Source organism: Eubalaena glacialis, chromosome 3 (genome assembly GCF_028564815.1).
Source record: "Eubalaena glacialis isolate mEubGla1 chromosome 3, mEubGla1.1.hap2.+ XY, whole genome shotgun sequence".
Classification (NCBI taxonomy): Eukaryota; Metazoa; Chordata; class Mammalia; order Artiodactyla; family Balaenidae; genus Eubalaena; species Eubalaena glacialis.
The window spans coordinates 94,734,423-94,759,644 of NC_083718.1; the positions used below are offsets into that span (position 1 = coordinate 94,734,423).

Below are 25,222 nucleotides of genomic sequence, written 5' to 3' on the forward strand. Positions count from 1 at the left end.
GTTGTGCATGGGCTTCTCATGGCAGTGGCTTCTCTTGTTGCGGAGCATGGGCTCTAGGCGCGCGGGCTTCAGTAGTCGTGGCATGTGGGCTCAGTAGTTGTGGCTCACGGGCTCTAGAGCGCAGGCTCAGTAGTTGTGGTGCCTGGGCTTAGTTGCTCCGCGGCGTGTGGGATCTTCCCAGACCAGGGCTCAAACCCGTGTCCCCTGCATTGGCAGGTGGGTTCTTAACCACTGCGCCACCAGGGAAGTCCTCTTTGGCCATTTTAAAAAGCAACTTTATTGAGGTATAATTTACATATCACATAAAATTGTTCTGCTTGAAAAAATGTACAATTCATTGATTTTTAATAATTCACTGAGTTGTGCAACCATCACCACAATCCAGTTCTGGGAAATTTCCATCACCTCAATAAGATCCCTTGCGCTGTTTACAATTAATCTCTATTCCCTTCCTTAGCACTGGGCAACCACTAATCTACTTTGGCTCTACAGATTTGCCTATTCTGGACATTTCATATGAATGAAATCATGCAATACTTGATCTTCTGTGTCTAGTTTCTTTCACTTGGCATAACATTTTTTGAGGTTCATTAGTATTGTAGTATGTATAGTATTTCATTTCTTTTTATTGCTGAACAATATTCCATTGTATGATTACACCACATTTTATTTATCCATTCATTGTTTGATGGACATCTGAGTTGTTTCCACTTTTTAGCTATTATGAATAGCACTACTACGAATATTTACATTCAAGTGTTTGTGTGGACATATGTTTTCATTCCTCTTGGGTAGATATCTAGGAATGGAAGTGCTAGGTGATATGGTAAATTTATATTTAACCTTTTAAGAAACTGCCAAACTGCTTTTCAAAGCAGTTGTACTATTTTACATTCTGCACAGCAATATACAAGGGTTACTGTTTTTCTCCATCTTTGCTAATCTCAAAATCATGAAGATATTCTCCTAAATTTTCTTCCAAAAGCTTTAGGGTTCTAGCTTTGAGCCATCTCAAATTATTTTTTGTACATGGAGTAAGGATATAGTTGAAGTTCATTTCTCTTTATGAATATCCAATTGTTCCAGCACCATTTGTTAGAGATTTTCCTCCCCTCACTGAACTGACTTGGCACCTTGTCTGCAAATTAAGTGATCACATATGTGTGCATCTATTTCTGGCTTCTCTTATGCTGTTCCACTGATCCATTTTCTAGCCTATGGATAGACGACACTCTTGATTACTGTAGCTTTATAGTACGTCTTCAAATCTGGTAGCCTAAGTCCTTTATCTTTGTCCTTTTTAAAGTCTGTTTGGCTAACTAGAGTCTTTGTACAGTATTTCCATGTATATTTTAGAATCAGTTTGTCAGTTTCTTAAAAACAGACTTCTAGAATTTTGATTGGGATTGTATTGAATCTAGATATCAATTTAGGGAGAATGAACATCATTAACAATATGTGTTATCCTACCTACATAGTATATCAATGAGCACAGTATATCTCTTCAATTATTTTAGGTCTTCATTAATTTATTTCAGTGATGTTTTGTAGTTTTTAGTGTAGAGGACTTGCACATCTTTCAGTAGATTTGCTCCAAGGTATCTTTTTTTTAATATCATTACAAATAAATTTTAAATATTTCATTTTCCAATTGTTTATTCCTAGAAAAATTCTATCATGCTGAACAAAATATGTACCAATTCTGCTTAAATTTTTTTCATAGACTGGAATTCAATCTATAGGAGGACTATCTGACTTTCATTCTAATCCATTCATTTTTTTTTAAACACCAGGATAAATAATTTCTGATGAGTCATACAAAATCAATGCAAATTTTATTCATCTACACTCTATATTCAAGAAGGCACAGCAAACATTTTGGTTGGGGTAAATTCTATACTTATTTGTAAGACTATACCATTAAATAGAACCTGTAACATACAAGACAGACAAGCATTATTATCTAATAATTCTCAGAGAGATAATTTTTCTACCAAGCAGTAAAAATTGTGTCTGGGTGAGAGGTATATTAAAGACTTTCACTGAGTTTCTATTGCTGCTGTAAATGGCAAAGGATTATAAATACTGGCATATCTATCCTAGTGATATTAAATTAAATATATTTTTGAGATTAGCAGGCATGATAAGGCTACCCTGTGGTTGAGAATGCACCTAACTTATTAAACTATTTATTTAGAATTTTAAAAGTTTGTTTTAAAACAAAGTTAAAAAAATGGCAAATTCATTTTTATTAAGGTTTTTTTTTAAAGGATTTAACTGTATACTTCTCAAAAAAAGAGAAATAAAGACTCTCAAAAAATTAGATGCAATGACATAATGACCAGAATCAGCTGATTATGATATCCACCCACTCCTTATGTGCTTATGCACATTATGGTTTGTTTAGGATTTTGGAAAACTTATTATCTAAGCAAGAAGAGCAAGAAGGGATAAAGAGAATAAGTATGGTATAAAAGGTTTCTGAATCTCTACCTCCATCTTCACAGTCTTCAGGGGCTTTGGCTTTCTTACAAAGACGAGGATCCAACCAGGTGGTTGTCTTGGTGTTGTGGCTGTTGAACAAAGATTTCAATTAGAAACAGTAAAATAAAGAGGGAGAAAAGTATTTCAAAAGTAAAGATGAAAAGTGACTAAAAGGTATATGATGTTTGAACATTTATCTCCTACAGGCTTCATTTGTATACCTCTGATTCAATAGTCCTGTTGTTCTCAGTCTATTACTTCAAAACTGCCACAGAGGAAATGTAATGCTAGAGGCACTAATTTGAGAATGAAGACTCTAAAGAAGGGATAAAATGTTAAGCGCATAATAACAGATGCTTATCTAAGCAGTCAAAAATGTTTCAGAGGGTGGGCACATGGCCCCATACTGTGCATTATCTTAGCCAAAAAAGCTGCCCTGAAAACCCTGTTTACTTGCTGGCTGAATTCCTTCCTCTCTCCCTCCAAAAACACTATATTTCTTAGGTGCCTGTGATGTGTGGGCATTGTGCTGAGGACTGAGAATATAGAGATGAACAAACAATCAGATAGAGTCTCTGCCCTCACTGGGACTCTTTAAAAATAAAAGAGTTAAATAAAATAAAAAGTTTTAAAGTGTCTGTTTCTGGGACTTCCCTGGTGGTCCAGTGGTTGAGACTCCGCGTTCCCAATGCAGGGGGCCCGGGTTCGATCCCTAGTCAGGGAACTAGATCCTGCATGCGGCAACTAAGAGCCCACGTGCTGCAACTAAGACCCGGAGCAGGTCAGACCCAGGTCACCATGCAGTAAATACTAATGCTAAAACAAAGCCATCACACTGCTGAGTAGACAGTGTTATAGTTTAAGTATCTGAAATATGAGGATCTTAAAGAAAGAAAAATCCTGGAAGAAAATATATACGAAGGCAATAAAATATAAATTAAAGTTATTATCGAAGCAGTGGGAGAATAACAATGTGATCAAAGGATCTTTTCTTGGTGTTTCCAATTTGAGATTAATTCACTAATCTCTACGTTGATCTCTAGGTCTGAAAATATTTAGCTCGGTTAATAAATATGGCCCCCTTCCAAATGATGGTAATTTGTGAAATGCTCATTAAGTTGGACACTCTACCCAAAAGGTTAAAAAAAAAAAGGCAAAGCAAAATATCCTTTATTCCTTGCATTTTTCATTATTAGTGATAAATCTGTTTTTAATCCTCCTGTTTTTTATAAAACCAGACGTCAAATACAATATTCCTTTATCCAAATCAAATAAAAATGAAATATCACCCAGGGAAACAATCAGATTAAGAATCAATTGTAACTTTTATGAAAAATATTTTTAAAGAAAGAAAAAAGAAATGGAAGGCTTGTGAAATGAGGTTAAGAAAATTTAAAGGCAAGTCTCACAGTGGCAGGGCACATTAGAAAAGATACAGACATGTGCTTACTCAATGAAGTAGATCATCCCCGTATCAGTGTAGGCCATTTCCCAGTTTTTGGGCAGCGGTTCCAGATTCTCGTCTCTCATCATATAATTTCTAAAGTCCATGGAACTATTTGTTTGGTTGTAACTTGGGACAGTCTTTATCCAATCAGACGACTCAGAATGCCTCTCTCTGTTTTCTGCTATTCCAACAGAACAGCGTGAAAAGTAGATAAAGTTACATTCTCTTCAAACAGCCTTAATTCTAACAAAATGCCAAATATATATTGCAAATTTCCTTGTCTACTATGTCCACATTCTGCTATAACTTTTGAAAAAACAAATAAACACACTGATTTTCTTTTCATTTGCTAAGTGACATTAACCCTGTACAGCACCTCTGATGCTAGTCAGGGAAAGAAGCAAAAAAACAACAATAGAATCAATTCTGTATATACTAAATATAGATCAATCAATATTATACTAAAACAACAGCCACAGCAGCACCTATACAGTCCTTTTATGTGCCAGGCTCTATTTTCAGCACTTTACATATATTAACTCATAATTCTCACAGCAACCCTGTGAGTATATATTATTACTATTGCCATTTTATAGAAGAGGAAACTAAGGCCCAACAAGGTTAATAAGTTAATTTAGTCAAGGTTACGCAGCTAATAAACAGCAAAGCTAGGACTGAATTTAAAGGGTCCATGTTCTTAACTGCTTTATCAAGCTGCCTTGTGCACATTTAACACAGGCCTTTAAAATAATACTAATTTTTAAAAATTAAACTCAATAGATTTACTGTTGTTAAATATAATTCTCTGTTGGTAATATTAAAATCCTTTTAGAGTTCCAAAGTCCACAATGTAAGTAAGAATACTAAAATTTGGTGACTCTCTAGGGAGTTCACAATTCATGCACTTAAAACTTGTTTCTAGAACTTAAAAGATAATATAACTGTAATAACTCCAAACTTTGGGCAATGCTTCAGTATCAGAGACTCTTAGAAGAGGCCTTAGATATCATTATATGTCATTCTTTATAGTACTTCCACTCCAACCATCCTTTATCCAACCAAGTTCTATAATCCACTAATCCTACTACTTACTGCCTTTCACTGTTCCTCACCCCGATCCATGCCCTAGCCATGTCCTCATTGCCCTACTTACCCAACTTAAATTCCATGATCAACCACTATACTCACTCCCTTGTAAATACTCCTGATTCCTTTTTCCCTACTTTACTTCACCATACTTGACTGGCTGAACTATAATTCTACTTAAATCTTACTCTCCACATACTCCTTGCCAGTATATGTAGCTGAACGCAGGCGATATTAACTACTTCACTTTTAACTCATGATCAGTAGCCTCAAGAGGGCATTTAATGATGTATGACAATCACAGGGCATTTCTTTAGTCCATTCGCTCTGACTCTCCTAGATAACGATTTCATACCTTCCTTCTCCTTAAATCTTCTCCTACTTCTGCCTTATCCCTAATCTCATTTGATGACCTTGTTTCCTATTTCACTGAGAAAATAGAAGCAAGCAGAACTTCCACAAATCCCCACCATTATATCTACATAGCAACTGTGCCCATTTTACTCTACCTTCTGTTACAATGGAAGAACTAACTGTGTTTCTAAGCAGATATCTCTATCCCCTCTTGCCTACACACAAGAGGGAGTGTACAAACTGCCTCCCACACACTCTTGGATACACTCCCTTTAAATATTAACAATGAAGAGTCTGGAACACCTGGTTTAACAGCTGTCTTACATGACAAACATAAACTATGGAGCTTACAGATAGGTTTACCTCTAAGGCAACTGCAGTGCTCACTGAAAGGCTCTGCATTAGGAAGTAAAAAAAAGGGCATTTTCTTTTCCTTCAAATTAAGAACATATAAATTCCCATTTGGGGACAGAGTCATGGTTTCTAATCCCAGTCTTAAGCATTTAAAAATGTCAACATAATTTTGTGGGAGAGTAAAGCTGACATCAAAATCAAAAGTCTCTAGGATATGATGACTTCCCTTAACAACTCTACAGAATTAGATATGAATTCACCTAAACCTTTTTAGACCCGTTTTCACCAAAATACACTGGTGTAATTCATTGAGCGTATCTGCGACACAACAATGTGAGACGTTAGGACCATAAAACAGGACTCACGCTCTGGAGGGGGACACAAGCAATGAATATATTAAAACAATAGATAATAGCAAATTTTAATAACTGATAAAGGAAAACAACAGGATACTCTGGGAAAATGATATGGTAATGGATTCTGCAAATTTGAAGATATAATCAAATTTTTTCATTTATTAGTACAATGAAAATTTTTTTTAGCTTCTACTATGTGCTAAACATGGTTTATGGCTCAAGAAATAGCACAATGAACAAAACAAGCAAAAATTCCAACCCTTATGAAGCTTATATTCTAGTGTTTTGAATGGAATTATTATCATAAATAGCACTGAAATCAGTTCTGCTGTGATTCTGTGGTTTCCTATTTATACTCTTAACTAGCAGTATAAGAATCTCCTAAGCCAGGGGTCTCAACCTCCAACCCCCAGGCCTCAGACTGGTACCAGTCCATGGCCTGTTAGGAACCGGGCCACACGGCAGGAGGTGAGTGTCGGGTGAGCGAGCGAAGCTTCATCTGTATTTACAGCCGCTCCCCATCGCTCGCATTACCGCCTGACCTCCGCCTCCTGTCAGATCAGCGGCGGCATTAGATTCTCTTAGGAGCGCGAACCCTACTGTGCACTGCACATGCGGGGGATCTAGGTTGTGCGCTCCTTATGAGAATCCAATGCCTGATGATCTGAGGTGGAGCTGAGGTGGTGATGCTAGCGCTGGGGAGGGGTTGCAAATACAGATTATCATTAGCAGAGAACTTTGACTGCACAGAGACCATAATAAATCAATGTACTTGAATCATCCCGAAACCATCCCCCCACTCCGCCCCAGTCCGTGGAAAAATTGTCTTCCATGAAACCAGTCCCTGGTACCAAAAAGATTGGGGACTGCTGTCCTAAGCAATCACTACATTATTTAGGGGTACCCAAAAGGAGAAGATTCTCCACCACTAAATTTCTGTTGGTTTTGCATTTAATGAAAAATATGACAGTCAAGTTTGGAAATTTTCTTTGAGTGATTCAGAATTTAAACTCAAAATATTGCTAACAAACCTTTCAGATAATATTTATTAGCATACTTCCAAATCTTTGTTTTGGTTGAAGGCTATATCTTAAAACGTCTACATTTTGTTCAAATTCTGTAGCGTAGGACTTAGGCCAACAAGATTCCCATATTCAAGCACCAGAAATGAATCTCAAATCTTTTAGGCAGCAGGGTAATGGCATATTGTATTATTATCAATACTAATGATAGTTTATAATTGATTTATCAAAACTGCCACTAATGATAGTTTATAATTGATTTATCAAAACTGCCACTTGGAGCAACTCACTTCAGCTTACTAGACGGTCAACAGAGATACACTGTTTCACACAAAACCTTAAAAAAAAACCCTGAGAATCCCATCACTTTCTCTGCATGTGCTTTGTGGAAAATTTTACTACTTCCAATTCAGTGTCATATTAAAGTCAACCTTGAGGATCAGCCAGAAGCTGTTCATCTATTGACGAACCTGCATTTCCACTACCGTTAACAGCTTCCTTGTCTTCATCTTCTTCCTCTTCAGGAAGAGAACTGTCCATTCTTTCCATCTTGCTGACAGATGTAGTTCGTTTTCTTTGGGATTCTGTGTCAAACTCATTATCAAAGAGGACCTGATCAACTGGATCTGGCTGGAAAGGGCTGGGTTCTGCTGGAGGCTTGGGAGTTCCATAGAAGTTTCCTGAAGTGGACAAAATAACAGCTGCTGAAAGTGTTGAATGCTGAATTGAGAGTTAGAACAAAATGATCTAGTGTATGTCTCTGCCCTGTTATCTTATACGGAAGTTTTTGAATACCCACCGTTGGCCAAAAGGAGGCCAAAGCACTTTTTCTTGGGAGAGGAGGAGGTAGGAAGACCAGGAAGAACTTATTTCTCAAGTGCCCTAACACTATATACTATCTAACATTATCTAACACTTTTAGACTATTTGTACTAAGGAAGTTGACTTTACGTATGTAGGTTAGTTATTCCTACAGGGCTTGCTTTGCATGAGTTCTATATTAGGGCCTAATTTCTGAATTTAAATGCATCAATGCTCTTGTGTAAGACTAACTGGCATAAAAAGTGGGAGTAAAGGAGGAGAAAACTAATTCAAATAATTTTGTTCTGATATGTAACATAATGAACTATTTTGGTAAAATAAGGAAATATGCAGGCAAAGGATAAAGCTAAGAACCAACCAGTCTGTTCTGAAATGTAGGCTGCTTATGTAAAAGTAATTTTTAAAAAGTTTTTCTGAGCATTTTAATTATATTATTTTATCTGGCAATTTATTGAACAAATAGAGAATTTATTAGCATAACTCAATATTGGCTTACTCTCAGGAAACCAAGAAATACTTTAATATGTTGTCTTGTAAATCAGTAATTTTTGCAGTAAAAATGAATGTCCCAGAATAGAATGAAAACAACTGAATATCTGCTCAGTTTTCCATGTAGTCCCCAATAGGCAGCCACGTACAATGGAAAATGTTCAGTGGGTCTAGCTACATTAAAGGTTTGTGGCTCCTGCTAGTTTTGACCTTATATCAACCACTATGCTGATGTTATAGAAAGATAAACATGGACAGGGAATAAAATACTCATCTTCTTCTCTTATTTTTAAAAACATCTCCAAATTCCTTGGCTCCTAAGGAGGTAATTAAGATGCTCATTCATATACAGTAAATTAATGGGGTATATAATGGATTATTTTTCCAAGATGAAAAAACAACAACAACAACAACAACATAGGTTGTTCACCGCATCAGTGAGGCAAATCTACAAATAACATGGTTTACCTTAAGTCGTGCTTGCTTTGAGGGGGGAAGTATTAAGATAAATTCTTTGGAAATTTGACTTTGGGAGTTAATTGTAATTAAAATACTCAAGACAATGGAATCAAAATAATAAGACTTTTCAACCACATCTTGCCTCTCCCCACTCAACTACTCCCTTGCTTCCAAATCCACGTTTGAAATGGAGTTACTCCTGTCATGCAGATGGATGGAAAACTTCATATTAAAACAGACTAAGAGGATCTCTGCAAACTTTCTGGCCCATAAGTAAAGCAAGGACCAATGAAAAAGCCAGTTCACATTTCTCTGGGACAGAGGGTACAGAAATGCTCCAAACAGAGGTTTGGATGGGGAATAGGATGCTCTAGGATCTCATTTTTTTCCTGCATTATGTCCAATAATCATCCAAGAAATTTGGATGTACCATGAAAAAGTTAAAAGTCCACTTTTACTTTTTTTTTTTTCTTCAGTTTTTCTAAGGACGGTAGTTTTACAGGAAACACTAGAAACACATTTTACTGTGTATTCTTAGTAATTATTATCTGACTCTAGGGTGAAAATTAGAGAAATTCAGGATATTGTGATTGTTATATCCATAATCACTGATAAGAATTTAGAACTTCATAATAAATTCTGGCAGTTTCCTTATTTTTAAAAAATTATTGGCTTAGATTAAAAAAGAAAACTAGCATTGCTTATAAGTAAATTGGATCTATTTTTCTTGAATCGTTGGTAAATATCAAGATTTCAGATATTGGAAGGTTCAGAATTACAAAGTTTGTGAACCTTGACTACAGTTATTCACAGAAAAAGTTTTTCATCTTTTTGAAGCTGTTTTGGAGCTTTTTCTTTTTCTCTTTTTTCTTTTCTGAAGGGTTTTCATTTTTACAATAGAACAGTCAACCATTACATATTTTAAACCTATATAAAATCATATACAATAGTGTTAGAATAGTATTAAAAACTTATTTACTTATTTATTTACACATCCCCAGGTACTAACTTTTGCCAGATTCCTTTCAGGTCTCCCCTTTTTCCCTCTTTAATGACACACATATACAGTCACATATATAATTAAAGTCCTAATTTCCTGTCTCTGTTCTTCCCACTCTCTCCCCGAGTTATCCTTATGTTGGTATATGTCATTTCCCTGCATATTATGTACATCTAGGACATATGTATATGCATACATAACATATAGATACTATTGTTTTAATAAAAGCTTCATGGAGTGTTTATGACATTTCATATCTTTTTTTCTAAACAGTATACTGTCCGTATCCTTTTGTAACCTTCTTTTTATACAACTGTATTTCTAAGACTTATTCCTGTTGATACATGTAGATTCTAGTCACCTAACTGTTATATAATAGTCCATTTTTATGAACAAATTAAAATGTATTTTATTAATTCCTCTACTAAAAGAGAGTTGGTTGCATTCCCTTATTGTTTCAAATGACGCTATAATGACTATTCGGGTACATGTCTGCATATGTACATAGACAAAGGTTTTTCTATAGTAGGCATCCAGAGAGGGAACTGCTAGGTCAGAGTTAGGTGCATCTTTGAATTTACTAGCTATTGCCAAGATGCTCTCCAAAGGGACTGTATCATTATACACTCTCGCCAGCTGTGTATGGGGGTTTCCATTTCCCACAATTATCAGACTTTAAAATTTCTGTCAATCTTATGGGTGTGAAATGGTGGATGACTGTTCATGTTCTTAACAGAAGCAAATGTAGAGGAATATCTTTATGATCTAAGGGCAGAGAACGACTTCTTAAACGAAACTTCAAAGCATAAATCATAAGGAAAACAGTGATAAATCTGATAGACAAAAGTTAAGGATTTCTGTTTAATGAAGAAACACAGGACAAGGTTATTAGGTGACAGAATGGGAGAAAATATCTATATCCAATAAGGGATTAATATCTAAATATCTAAGGAATGTCTACAAACTGGAATGTGATTGAGATCCCACTTTTTAAAAAATGGACAAAGTAAATGAATAGACAATTTGCATTAGTCCAAGAAAACTAACAAGCATATGAAAAGATGCTCAAACTCTCTGACTACCAGAGAAACAAAAATTAAAATGAGATATCACTTCTACAGCCATCAGATTGGCAAAATTATAAAGCTGGATGATGCCAAGTGTTGAGGAGTACGTGGAGTCACTACTATATCTGCTACAGAACCAAATCCCTATGGCACTGCTGATGGGAATAGAGACTGCAGAGCTACCCAAAACTACTTCATCACATTAACTATAGGTATACCTTATAACCCAACAATTGGATACATAGTCCACAGACATTCTCACACAGGTCTGTAAGAAGACGTGTGTGAGGATGTTGCAGATTTATCTGTGGTGATGAGGAGTTGCACGCAATCTGGAAGTCCGTCACTAGGAGAATGGTTAGGTAGTGGATTCACAACATACAGTACTGTGCAGCAGTTAAAAAACAATGAATTACATGCAAATACAGTACAGCAACATGGATGAATCTAAAAAACACAGTAATAAGTGAAAACAGTTAATAACTAATGAGATACATTTAGAACATGGTCCAGATGTAAATAATAAATACATGTACACAAGACACAATACACATTTTGCAAGAACACATGCAAACTAAAACATGCATTAAACACATCAGAATGGTTGCCTGTAAGAGGGAGGTGAATGAGAGCAGGCTATTTGCATAAAAATAAAAAATAAGCGGCTGTCATTTCCTCTGAGAAGTCTCCACTGGCCATCTTATCTAAATAAGATATTCCTATTATTTCCTTTAAATCCCTTGTTTTTGTTTCCTTCATAACATCTCAATTTGGTTATTTTGTTTGTTTTTTGACTGCCTTCCCCACTAAGATATAGGATTTATGAAGGCAGTATCACTTCAATATTGCTCAGCACAGCATCTCTAGCCCCTCTGATAGTGCTTGACACATAGTATGAAAGAAGGATCAAATAAATTAGTAAATGAATGAATGAGTCATGGGAGCTAAGCCCAGAAAGGGTGGCTGGGTCAAACTTAGCAGGCAAAAGGAAATCATTAAAGATTCTGAAGGAGAGAGACATGACCAGAACTGCACTTGAGGAAGACTAGCATAGTAGCAACGAGCAGGGGGGATTGGTGAGAGGGAAGAGACTGGAACAAATGAGATCAACTGCGATAGCCAGCATGAGCTAGTCCAGTGAGCCTGCAATGAGGTGATGAAAGTAAAAAGAAAGGCAGTGCGAAAGCTGCTACAAAGGAAGAAATGACTAGATTTGGTAACACACTAGATGAAAACTGTGAGAAAAAGAAAGAAGTAAATGAAGACTCCCCTGTTTTGAGCTCTTGGTGCAGCTAAAGAGAGAAATTATTCTTTTGGATAGAGCACAAATGCATATTTGGATATGCTGAATTCATGGTTAGATACTTATTGAACACCATCTCTAGGCACTGAAGATAATATTGAGTAAGAAAGACATGATATCTGCTTTCACAGAGCTTGTGAAAAAGGCAGTTATAATAGCTGATAAAGCAATGATGGAAAAGTACAGGGTGCTATGGGAGTGCACAAGCTTGCCAGTGAAGAGTGTTAGATAAAGAAAAAAAAAAAAGATCTTACAAAGAATCATTTAAAAGTTGAAATTGATCTTAAATCAGTACTTCCTAGAATCAAGTGAGTAAAGAGTTATGAAAAGAAAACCAATTTTTCTGTTTTTATTATTTTCCTCCTCAAATCTATATTCTCTTTTCTCCAAGAGAGGCAAGGTATAAATAGATTTTTTGAATTGTACAGTAGTTTTATTTCCAACCACAAACAGAACTCACAAATACTTGTTGAGTTCATATGATGAATGTGAATTACTATGAAATATGCATACTGGCCAGTTTGAATGATTTTAATATACTGTTCACAATCAACTTTATAACATAGAATGTGTTTGCTTATTGTTTAATCCCATTTTAATTAGTAAATTACAAATAGCCTAATCAAAAGAAAAATCTCCCAAAGACTGATAGAAAAAACGTTTAAAAAATGGTATTTTACTGACCAAATTCCCTCTGAAATAATTCCAATCAATCAGATAGTGTTCTGGGTTGCTGTTGTCAATATTTGAGGACATACCATCATACGTTCCACTTTCTAATAATGCTCCGCTCTCTTCCAGTGCTTTGAACTGTTCAACAGAAATGAAATTATAGTCCACCCCTGGTACTTCCCCATCCCTGGGGGCCCTTGTAGTGCCTAAGGAAAAAAAAAAAAAAACAAGAAAAAAATAGGTTGTAAAGTGCTTTTAAACTTATAAAACATTGAGAATAATAGAAAATTCAGTTTATAGAGAACACATGGGAAACAGACTACTGAATATATTGCATCTTCTAGAGTGATGATCAGAGAATTTTAGGCAAATTAACATTCCTAGGTGAAAGTAGGACAATAAATAACGTAGGATGAGTAACTATACTTTAATAAAAGCTACAGATGGCTATGAAATTCAAAATTACAAAGATTAAAATGTTAGTGTCCAAGAAAGCTTAACTTTCCAAGACACAACAGTTAATTCTTCTTTTAAACCTCAATTATTATTACTTAATATTTGAAGGAGAGATAAGTCCACCAAGGATAGGCTTCATTTTCATGTAGCTACCTTACATATCTTTTACTTCCTTACATAAATGTAAACTAACATTCTACTTACTAGAGTTGTAAAGGACAATAAAAAAAGAAAAACAACTTTAAAAAACTCTTACTGAGCTCCATTTAAAAAACTTGAACAAGTATTAATTATGAAATTATTTTAGACTAATGAATAAAGGGCTTAGGGCTTAAGATAGGAATTCACATATTGCTTCTTAGCCATTATTCTCTTCAAGTAATTTCAAAACATTAAGCAGTAAATTGCTTAATGAAATTCACTACAGCAACAGAGCACTAAATTTCTATCTATTAAGGAATTAATGCCAAAGTAAAATGCTTCTTTCAAATCCAAGATATAAATTCAGGTTATGGCAGCATTGCTATATTTTACTGAATTTCACTGAACAAGAATCAATATTTTTTTGAACTGATATTGGAAATATTTCAAATACTAGAGAATACAAAAAAGAGATCCAGGTACTTAGCCTGGAAATAGGGTTGGGATACTGTCTTGCCAAGGATGCCTTCCCAAGCCTATTCCTCTATTTATGCTCCCTATTTCTTAATAGCACTCCAAGCCAGAAACCTGTCAGTCACCTTGGGTTCTTCCCTCTGCTCTACATCCAGTCACCAAATTTGGTTGATTCCATCTCCTAAATACCTGTAGGATTTATATACTTGTCTTCATTCTCACACTCACTTAATTCATATCATTATCTATGGCCTGTATTGTTGGCCTCCCAGGGTCAACCCTTTCTTCTCCCTGGCTACACCCCTTACCCAAACTGCAGCCAGTGACTTTTCTAAAACAATCTTGAGCGAAAAACCTCTAAACCCATCAATGGTTCCCCCGATCCTGGCATAAAATCCAGACTCTACCTCTTCAGCTTCTTTCTTGCCTCACGCCTTTCACATTCTAGGCTTTAGCCATAATAGATTTTTTTTTTCCAATTCTTTTAATCTTTCTTGCACTTGCTTAACTCCAAGGCCTTTGTCCAAGCCATTCTTTTCCTTGGAAGACTTCCTATTCCCTTTCTCTCTTACCTCAGCTAACTCCTACTCATCCTTCAGGTCCTGGCTTAGAAAGCTTCTTTAGAGAACCTTCCTTGATTCCCATCTAGGGTATGGCAATATGCAGGGACTACGTCTACTTGGTTCAGAGCAATAGCCCCAAGTCTTGGCACCATGTAAGAACCACAGTAGGTACTCAATATAGAGAGTTGTCAAATAAATTAAGTGAAATTTTATACAAATGGAATTAGCACAGTGCCTGGCAATATGCTATCATTATTATAAATGAATTCATGGGAAACTATTAATTGCTTTTACTTTTTAGTGGCATTACATTCTATTACATTTTGTAACATGTGAAAAAAATCCACAATGATGATAAAATATTAATGGTGATGATCTCAGAAAATAATGATTAAGCCAACATTCTAAGCAACAAAGACTGTAATCAATGAATTTTTCCCCCTTATTTTTACCCAGCTTTTTATAAAAATGAGCATTTCTTTGTCTTACATCACACAGGATATGAAATTAATTAGGAAAACATAACTTCCCTTTTTCTTAACATTTTTTCATTATCAAATTTTTGTTTCTCATATACTGACTAAAATTACACTGTTAGATTCCCCAAATCAACAGCTTTTAGTTCCATATTAAGTAAAAGTTAACATTAGAAAATAAATTCAGCGATTAAATTTATGATTAGCAGCTGTGATAGATGGAAAAACATGGCCACATATTTTGCACCTCCTCCCATCAAGAGATGGGGCCTGTTGCCTCACCTCTTGTATCTGGACTGGACTATAGCTTGCTTTGAATAATTTAATGTGATGCTGTGCAAGTTCAGGAGTCTAGATTTCCATCTTTGCCTCCTTAGAATAGTCCCACCACCATGTACAGATGTCCAGGCGAGACTACTGAATGATGAGAGAGAGTCCCAACCAACAAACAGCACCAAGGCCCCAGACATATCAGTGAGGCCAGTTTAGCCCTTCCAACCCCAGCTGAGCCACCAGTGACTGCAGCCACATGAGTGGGCCCAGCTGAGCTCAGTCAACTCATGAAATCATGAGAAATAATACATGATGGTTATTTTAAGCCATTATGTTCTAGGGTAGTCTATTATGCAGCAAAGGCTAATTTAAATATTACCTAAATAAACTCTACTACAAAACATAATGACTACATAAAACCCAATTTAAGAGCAAACCATACTATAGATAATACTATTTAAAAAAGCACTGACCCGAGGGGCAGGAGCAACTCTGCGTTTTAGTCTGGGATGATTATTAATGGTACAATTTTGAGCAAGCACTTAATCCCTCTGGGCTTTGTTCTCTTTCTGCAACGTGGCATTGAGCAAGATGGTGTTCATGATTCTTTCCATTAACAGACATAAAATGTTATGTGTGATTCCAACATATATATTTCCAAGACTCACAAAGTAGCTTTAATGTTAATTCTTTTTACAAATGTATTATAAATTTTCACTTCTTCCCCCTCAAAATATGTACTCTCATACACATAAAAAGTGCTCTACCTTCCCCTACCCTACCACATTGCCATCAGCATTCTAGAAAATTTACCTTTCTATCCTCCTGATACTCTATATGTTTAATGTAAAGCTTTGTACATCCCCTCCAGTCAACACTATATTTCTCCTTTTTACATAAAACTTCCTCCAAGTTCTGCTTACTCAGTCTCCAATTCCTCTCCTCTCATTCTCTCGTGGGCCCATTCCAATCAGATCACTGCCCGAACCACTCCCACTGAGACAATTTGTTATGTGCATCAGGAGTCTCCACTTTGCTTAACCCAATGGTCAAGTCTCAGTCCTCACGTTATTTGGCCAATCAACAACCTTTGATATAACTGATCCCTCCCTCCTTCTTGCTTTATTCTGAAATATACAGAAAAGTACATAAAACATATATATGTATAAAGTTTAACAGGTAATAATAAAGCAAACTCATCCAGGTGAAGAAACAGAACATTACCAGGGTGCCAAAAGCCCCCTTGTGTGCCTCCAATCATAAATCTCTCCCTCCCTCCACCCCCAAAGTAACCACCATCTTGATATTTGTGATGATGATTTCCTTTCCTTTTAAAAATGTTTTTACCAACTAAGTAATGCATTTCTGAGCAACACAGCTTAGTGTTGCCTGTTTTGTAACTTCATATGAAGGGAATCATATCATATGCATCCTTTTGTGTCCACATCAATACTTGTTATCAGGTTTTTAAACTTCTGCCAACATGCTAAGTATGTAAAGGCATCTCACTGTGTATTTAATGTGCAGCTGCCTTATGAGATTAAACATTCTTTTTCATATATTTACTAGCCACAGAGATTTCTTCTGTTGTGAAGTGGCTGTTCAAGTCTTTTGCCATTTCTCTACTGGGTTGCCTGCCTTTTTAAAATTGTAGTTCTTTACATTCTGGATACTACATTACTTCATCAAATCTAAGTAATCAACAGCTTCTAAAATGCACCATTATTTTACCCCTAAAAAATAAAAAAAACCTGGCAATTATAATTGAAAGATTTCATGTATTGTAAGATGTATTCCAATTGTAGAGAGGTTAAAATGTGAAATAATTGTGTCAGTATTGAAGCACTGCATCTTTTGCCAGGTATATGTGTTGCAAATGAGGTATTTCTGCTAAAATGTGAAATATGCTTTCTTCAGATAGTGCTTTCTGCAAAATCATGCACCAAAAATAAGAGAAGATTATGGAGAAAATAGGATAGGGTTGATCTCTGAAAACTTATTGCAACTTTGTAAACAGAGTACTTGGTAAAATCAATAACAATCCCAATGAAAAATATTAATACAGTTTAAAAGATATGTTATATTCCTAATAACAAAATACTAGAGTAAATAAAATACTTTGTCTTTAAAAACAATAAGAAAAAAAAGAAATGAAAGGAAAAGGTAGCTTGACAGAAAAGGGTACATGGAGGGTTGAGGCTACTGAATAACGAAGATAAGGCAAAAGGTGCAATCAACAATTTTAAGATAAAGCACAAGTTCAAATTGAGAAAAGAGGCCAAATTGAGGTGAATAGGCATCATACATAGTAGAAACGACATTCAGCTATGTTTGTATATTCTGTGTTTACTTGATGATACAAAACATTAGCTGGGGCAAATGAAATAAGAACCAATACTACCTCGGTTCAGTTGACATCATTCTCCTACCTACTTACCAATCACATATGAACTTACCTGCATTATTGAAACAAATGTTGCGGAACAGACAGTATCTTCTCCCACTCTGTGATTTCTTTTCACTTTTTTTTTGTTTTGTTTTTATAAATGGTCCTTTGATGACAGAAGTTTTTCATTTTAATGTAGTCAAATTTATCAGTCCTTTCCTTTATAGCTAATGGTTTTTGTGTCTTGTTGAAGAAATCCTTTCCAAGGCCATGGAGATATTCCATATTCTTTTTGAAAAGCATAACAGCCTTGCCTTTCACATCTAGTACTTTAATGTACTAAAACATTTTTTTTTTTGGAACTTGATGGGAGGTAGTAGTCCAATTTCCTTGTCTTTCCAAATGTTGTTCAACAAGGTTTATTGAAAAGTCAGTTATTTCCCTCCCTGATCAGCCATGGCACTTCTGTCATGGGAATCTTATATAGAAACACCCATATAAGACTGGGTGTCTATCACTGGGCTTTCTAATACATCCCATTTATCTACTGACCATTCCTGCACCTTTATCACAGTGTTGTAATTATTATACTGCCACAATAAATCTTGAGATATAGCAGAGCAATTCCACTTACCTTGTTTTTTCTATTCATAGCCTTTTTATATAACTTCTGGAATCAGGCTAAAAATGCTGGAATTTTTATGGAATCTATTAATCAATTTTTTTAAATTAATTAATTTATTTATTTATGGCTGTGTTGGGTCTTCATTTCTGTGCTAGGGCTTTCCCTAGTTGTGGCAAGCGGGGGCCACTCTTCATCGCGGTGCGCGGGCCTCTCACTATCGCGGCCTCTCTTGTTGCGGAGCACAGGCTCAGTAATTGTGGCTCACGGGCCCAGTTGCTCCGCGGCATGTGGGATCTTCCCAGACCAGGGCTCGAACCTGTGTCCCCTACATTGGCAGGCAGGTTCTCAACCACTGCGCCACCAGGGAAGCCCTGGAATCTATTAATCAATTTGAGGAGACCTGATATCTTCACCATATTGAGTCTTTAATCCATGAACAAGAAATATCTCTCAATATATTTAGATCTTCCTTAATGTCCCTTAATTTGACCTTATAGAGATCTTTACACTTTATACTTTAGATTAATTTCTAGGTATTTCAAATATTTTTATGCTATACATGATATCTTTTTGTAAATTTTCATTTTCTAATTGTTGATAATATAAAAGAATATAATTGGGGGAGTTTATTTGGCCACTTTATCATGATATAATTTATCTATAATAAAAGTCACTAATTCTAACGGTACAATTCTATGAATTTTGGGAACCATTGCCCCCAAAAGTCTCCTTGTGTCCTTTTGCAGTCTCCCACCCTATGGCAGCCACTGATCTGTCGTCACTATTGTTTTGCCTTTAATAGAATCTCATATAAATGAAATCATACATTAATTTGATTTCAGTAGCGGTTTGTGTCTGGCTTCTTTCATTCTGTAGGACACTTTTGAGATTCATCCAGTTTGTTGTTAAATACCTTTTTATCACTGAGGTGTATTCCACTGTATAGATATACCAAAATTTGATTATGCATTCACCATTGGTGGACATTTGGGTTGTCTCCAGATTTTAGACAGTACTATAAATAAAGCTGCTGTACATTTACAAGTCTTTGGGTAGATTTATATTTAAATTTATGTTGGGTTAATACCTAGGAGTAGAATTGCTGGGTCATATGCTAAGTGTATGTTTAACTTTATAAGGAAAAGTCCCAAAGTAGATGCACTACTTTGCATTCCCACCAACAATATATGAGAAGCTATAGTTGATTTACATTATGGTTTCCATGTAGGAATTCCTTTCTGGAGCTTCTCGGCAAATCTGCTTTTTCTAAATCCCAAGAAAAATCAGTTGATGGGGAAAATGAGGGAACAAAAGATATTACAGTTCTGCTGTGAGAATTAAAGCATAATAATTTGAGATAGAGATGTTACTGGTTTCAACTGAAAGTAAGAGCAGGAAACACTGAAAAGTAGAATCAAATGTTAAAGCTGACATTTGCAGGGACTAGGGCAGAAGCATGGAGGAGAGCAGCAGTCACAATCTACTCAGTCAGTCTTACCTGCAGCTGTTCCCATGCAGCAAGTGTGTGGTCAGGGCTCTGCTGTTAATGGTGGGTTGTTCTTGCAAATATAATGTTAATAAGTTTATATATATTTATACTTTATATAAATCCTGTGAGTGATGTTCCAAAAATATTACAAGTTTTGAAGGCTAGATAAGACCTTAAATTGGCAGTTTCGCTATATGATTCTGTGTAACGTTTTTAACATTGGTTAGGAGATCTGAATGTTACCTGAACACTATCCAACAAAGTTCTCTGGCATTTTCCACCATTTGATATTAGCTGTGAGTTTCAGTGCTTTGTAAATACTTTAAGAGAAGAAATGCAAGAAGTGAATGTTGTTGCAGAACACTTCAAACTGAAATCAGAAACTGGTCTAAAATCTGAAGTAAAAGCAATATAGATTTCAATGGCAAAAACAAAATCAGGGCAAGAAAACAAAATATTTTCATCATTAAAAAAGGAAACAATCCTAGAGAAATAGAAATAAAAACAAAAATAAACAAAGGGACCTAATGAAACTTAAAAGCTTTTGCACAGCAAAGGAAACCATAAACAAGATGAAAAGACAACCCTCAGAATGGGAGAAAATATTTGCAAACAAAGCAACTGACAAAGGATTAATCTCCAAAATATACAAGCAGCTCATGCAGCTCAATATCAAAAAAAACAAACAACCCGATGCAAAAATGGGCAGAAGACCTAAATAGACATTTCTCCAAAGAAGATATACAGATTGCCAACAAACACATGAAAGGATGATCAACATCACTAATCATTAGAGAAATGCAAATCAAAACTACAATGAGGTATCACCTCACACGGGTCAGAATGAACAGCATCAAAAAGTCTACAAACAATAAATTCTGGAGAGGGTGTGGAGAAAAGAGAACCCTCTTACACTGTTGGTGGGAATGTAAATTGATACAGCCACTATGGAGAACAGTATGGAGGTTCCTTAAAAAATTAAAAATAGAACTACCATACGACCCAGCAATCCCACTACTGGGCATATACCCTGAGAAAACCATAATTCAAAAAGAGTCACGTACCACAATGTTCATTGCAGCTCTATTTACAATAGCCAGGGCATGGAAGCAACCTAAATGTCCATCGACAGATGAATGGATAAAGAAGACATGGCACATATATACAATGGAATATTACTCAGCCATAAAAGGAAACAAAATTGAGTTATTTGTAGTGAGGTGGATGGACCTAGAGACTGTCATACAGAGTGAAGTAAGTCAGAAACAGAAAAACAAATACCTCATGCTAACACATATATATGGAATCTAAAAAAAAAAAAAAAGGTTCTGAGGAACCTAGGGGCAGGACAGGAATAAAGACGCAGATGTAGAGAATGGACATGAGGGCATGGAGAGGAAGAAGGGTAAGCTGGGACAAAGTGAGAGAGTGGCATGGACATATATACACTACCATATGTAAAATAGATAGCTAGTGGGAAGCAGCCACATAGCACAGGGAGATCAACTCGGTGCTTTGTGTCCACCTAGAGGGGTGGGATAGGGAGGGTGGGAAGGAGAAGCAAGAAGGAGGAGATATGGGGATATATGTATATGTATAGCTGATTCACTTTGTTATACGGCAGAAACTAACACACTATTCTAAAGCAATTATACTCCAATAAAGATGATAAAAAAAAAAAAGAATAGTTGGGTCATGAACAAAAAAAAAAAAGGAAACAAGCTTATATGAATGACCAATGGCTAACACCCAATCTGAAGATGCTTTTGGACATACTCAACAATTTTGTGAATGTCAATGCAAAATGAAATATATTTTTTTCTATGTCTGAATATTTGTTACCAAAAAAAAATCAAGACCATCAGATAATGCAATTGATACTTTGTGTGCTTTAAATTTTCATTTCAGGAGTTAAAAATTCAAATATTAAGTATGTGTGGTATTACCTTTCAAATTTTTAGATGATTTTTATTTGGCATTTATTTTGTGTTAATGGTCCCTTCCTTTAAGGTTTTCTGTTAGCAAATGGCTGTATCGAGTTGAGATCATTTAAAAGTGTTATTAAAATCTTGTTATATTAGTTTCTAATAATAATAAACCATTTGATTTAATATAGTCATTTTCTCTCTTTAAGTGCTTGGTGCACTCAGGAGAATCCATCCCACACCTCAGTGTTTATAGCCATTATTACTGCTATAATGGTCAAGTGTAGCAGTCATTTGGGTCCCAAGGTACTTGGCTCAGCTGGTACTTCATCACAATCAGCCACAGGTTATACTATGATTAAATTGTGATGCCACTTGTCACGAATTACCAGCAACCTACTTCCCACTGGAAGGAATCTGGCTCTGGGCTCAAGCCCAAGTACACAACCAAAACCAATCCTAAAATCCCTTCTTGGAGGGTCTGTCTCCTGGAACTACTACCAGTACCAATTCTGTATCAGCCAGGGTCCAAATAGGAGCAAGAAACTATATGGTAACTTGAACAAGGACAGCTTAATGTAAAGAATTATCACCTATTTATAAAGAATTAACTAAGAGGGAATAAAAGAGAACTCTAAAGAGTACCATCCTCAAAGAGATGCTCTCAAAGTCTGGGATTCAGATCTTGCTGGAGAAGGTGTGTAGCAGCCCACTAGATGGTAGAGAAGTTTACTGGGTTGCCTTGGGACAGAGCTGGTTCACAATCAGTAGGCTGAGGCTGGTGGGCAGGGAACTGTCTGCTGGAGTACCAATAAAATTCACCAACAAGCTGCCTTGAGTGGTAGGGATGATGTAGGGGGGTGTTTTGGACTTACTAGAAAACCAGCTGGGACACTGGCTAGGCTTGCTAGAAACCCACTGGAAAACCACTTACAAGAGATATTGCTGAAATCTGGGGAGCCTGCTGGGGTCCCCACGGAACTCATCAGGAAACTGGGAGGAATTCAGCTGGTGCATTGGTGGAACTCATGAAGCCACCTATGAGGGTGTTCCTGAACTTGCTGCTGGGACTCCCCCCTCCCCACCCCTGCCCAGGTGCACTACTGAACTTGCCACTGGATAGCTGACTGGTAGAGTGCTGCTAAAACTTACTGAGTATCATTTTGCAGGCAGAAGCAAAAAGAAAAAGACACACTGGAACCAGGAAAAGAAGCCTCTTCTTTCTAGTATCCTTCCTGCACACTCTACTGATGAAGCTTAACATTGTGTCAGGTGGTAAGGGAAAAATGTGACAGTATCATAAGCAGGCAAAAAGAGCAGATCTGAAGCCAAGAGGCAGTGAGTAATAAACAGGCAGACTAGTGTTCTGAGAGATTCTATCATGAACTAGTGTTGGATTTTTGTCAAATGTTTTTTCAGCACCTATTGAGAAGATCATATGGCTTTTCTAGTCTGTTACTATATTAATCTTCAAATGTTATACCAACCTTGCATTCCTCGGACAAATCCCACTTGGTCATAATGTGTTATCCTTTTTCTATATTGCTATATATTGATTTGCTAAAATATTTAAAAGATTTTGAGCCTGTGTTCATGAAAAATTTTGATCTAGTTTTTATCTCACTTTAGAATCAGGATAATGCTCAGATCACAGAGTGAGGCTGGGAACTGTTCTAATTTTCAGAAGAGGTTATGTAGAATTGGCATTATTTCTTCTTTAAATATTTGGAACAATTCACCAGTACCATCTGGGCCTGAAGTTTTCTCTTTGGGAAAGTTACAAACTACAAATTTAATTTCTTTAATAGATAGAGTGCTGTTCAGTTCATCTATTTTTTCTTGAGTGAGCACTGAGAGTTTTTGTCTTCCAAGGAATTTATCCATTTCATCTGAGTTGTTGAGTTTATTGGCATAAAGTTGTTTAGCATATTCCTTATTATCCACTTAACATCTGTAGGATTTTCAGTGATGCCATCTTTCCCATTCTCAACATTGTTGTTTATCACTTTTATTAATCTGAAAGAAGCAGCTTTGGATTTCACGGATTTTTCTCTATCATTTCTCTGTTTTCTACTTTATTGATTTCTGCTCTTATCTTTATTATTTCCTTCCTGCTACTTAATTTGGGTTTACTTTGCTCTTCTTAAGGTACAAACTTAGATCATTGATTGAGATCTTTATTATTTTCTAATATAAGTATTTAATACTATAAATTTTCCTCTAAATACTGCTCTAGCAACATCCCACAAATTGATACGTTGTATTGATATGTGTGATACTTTGTAATTTTCCTTGTGGCTTATTCTTTAACTCACAAGTTAGTTAGAAGTGTGCTATTTAATTTCCAAATATTTGGAGATTTTCCAGATATATTTCTATAAATGATTTCTAATTTAATTCCATTATGATCAGAGAACATATTTTGTACGATTTAAATCCTCTTAAATTTACTGAGTCTTGTTTTATGGTCCAGAATATGGTCTATATTTGTAAATGTTCCACGTGCACTAGAAAAGAATGTATATCCTTGTGTTATTGGGTAGTATACTCTAACAAATAACAATTAGGTCAAGTTGGTTGAAAGTGTTATTTGTGTAATAACCTTGTTGATATTTTGCTTACTTTTTCTAAAGTGGGTATTGAAATCTTGAACTATAATTATGAAGTTTTTTCTATTTTCCTTTTAGTTCTCATTCTGGTATCATTTCCATTCCATCTGAAGAATTTCCTTTACTATTTCTCATAGTACAAGTCTGCTAGTGAAAAACTCCCTCATCCTTTTTTGTCTCAAAAATTTCTTTATTTCTCTTTATTTTTAAGGGTATTTTTACTTTATATAGATTGGCATTTTTTCTTTCCAGCATCTTAAAGATGACATTTGACTGACTTCCAGTTTGTACTGTTTCTGTTGATAAGTCTGCAGTCATTCTATATTCCCCTGCATGTACCTCTTTTTCTGTCTGCCTTTCACATTTTCTCTTTATCACTGGTTTTCAGCAATTAGATTATTATTGATCTTTTTTTTTTTTTTAATGTTTCTTCTGCTTGGGGTTTGTTGAGGTTCTTTGATCTATGGGTTTATAGTTTTCATTGAATTTGCAAATATTTCAGCCACTGTTTCTTCAAATATTGTTTCTGCTTCCCCCACTTTGGCTTGATAGTGTGCCATAGGTCAATATGAGCAGATCACAGTCCTGTTCTGCTTATAATCCGATGTCTGAAAACAGCTGTTATAGATATCTTGCCCAATTTCTGGTTGTTTATGATAAGACGGTAAATCCAGTACCAGTTAGTCCTTCATTGCAAAGGTAGAAGTCTCTCTGTTTCTCTCACTATTTGGTTGCTTTTAAAAAGTTCACTGTTTTACTCTTTTTCCTCTCCATGTTTGTTTGATTAGTTTATATTGCTAAGTCTTCAAGTTCACTGATCTTTTTTTTTTTTTTTTTAAAACAGTATATTATGACAAACTGATAGTTTTGAAGAAGGGAGTGCTTTTTTT

General features: G+C 35.7%; 1 protein-coding gene across 2 annotated transcripts in view; it reads right to left on the bottom strand.

Annotated features, from left to right (window-relative positions):
• The window catches only part of MAGI3 (membrane associated guanylate kinase, WW and PDZ domain containing 3), a 274,622-nt gene that overhangs the window by 75,680 nt on the left and 173,720 nt on the right, over window positions 1–25,222 (bottom strand). The window contains exons 3-6 of one of the 2 annotated variants that reach the window (XM_061183666.1): window positions 13,002–13,121; window positions 7,574–7,783; window positions 3,935–4,109; window positions 2,494–2,573 (exon numbers count right to left, since the gene is read on the bottom strand). In XM_061183666.1, coding sequence (XP_061039649.1) covers window positions 2,494–2,573; window positions 3,935–4,109; window positions 7,574–7,783; window positions 13,002–13,121 — 585 coding nt within the window. Of the gene's footprint in view, window positions 1–2,493; window positions 2,574–3,934; window positions 4,113–7,573; window positions 7,784–13,001; window positions 13,122–25,222 lie in introns of both variants that reach the window. The other variant, XM_061183665.1, reaches the window with a different exon arrangement.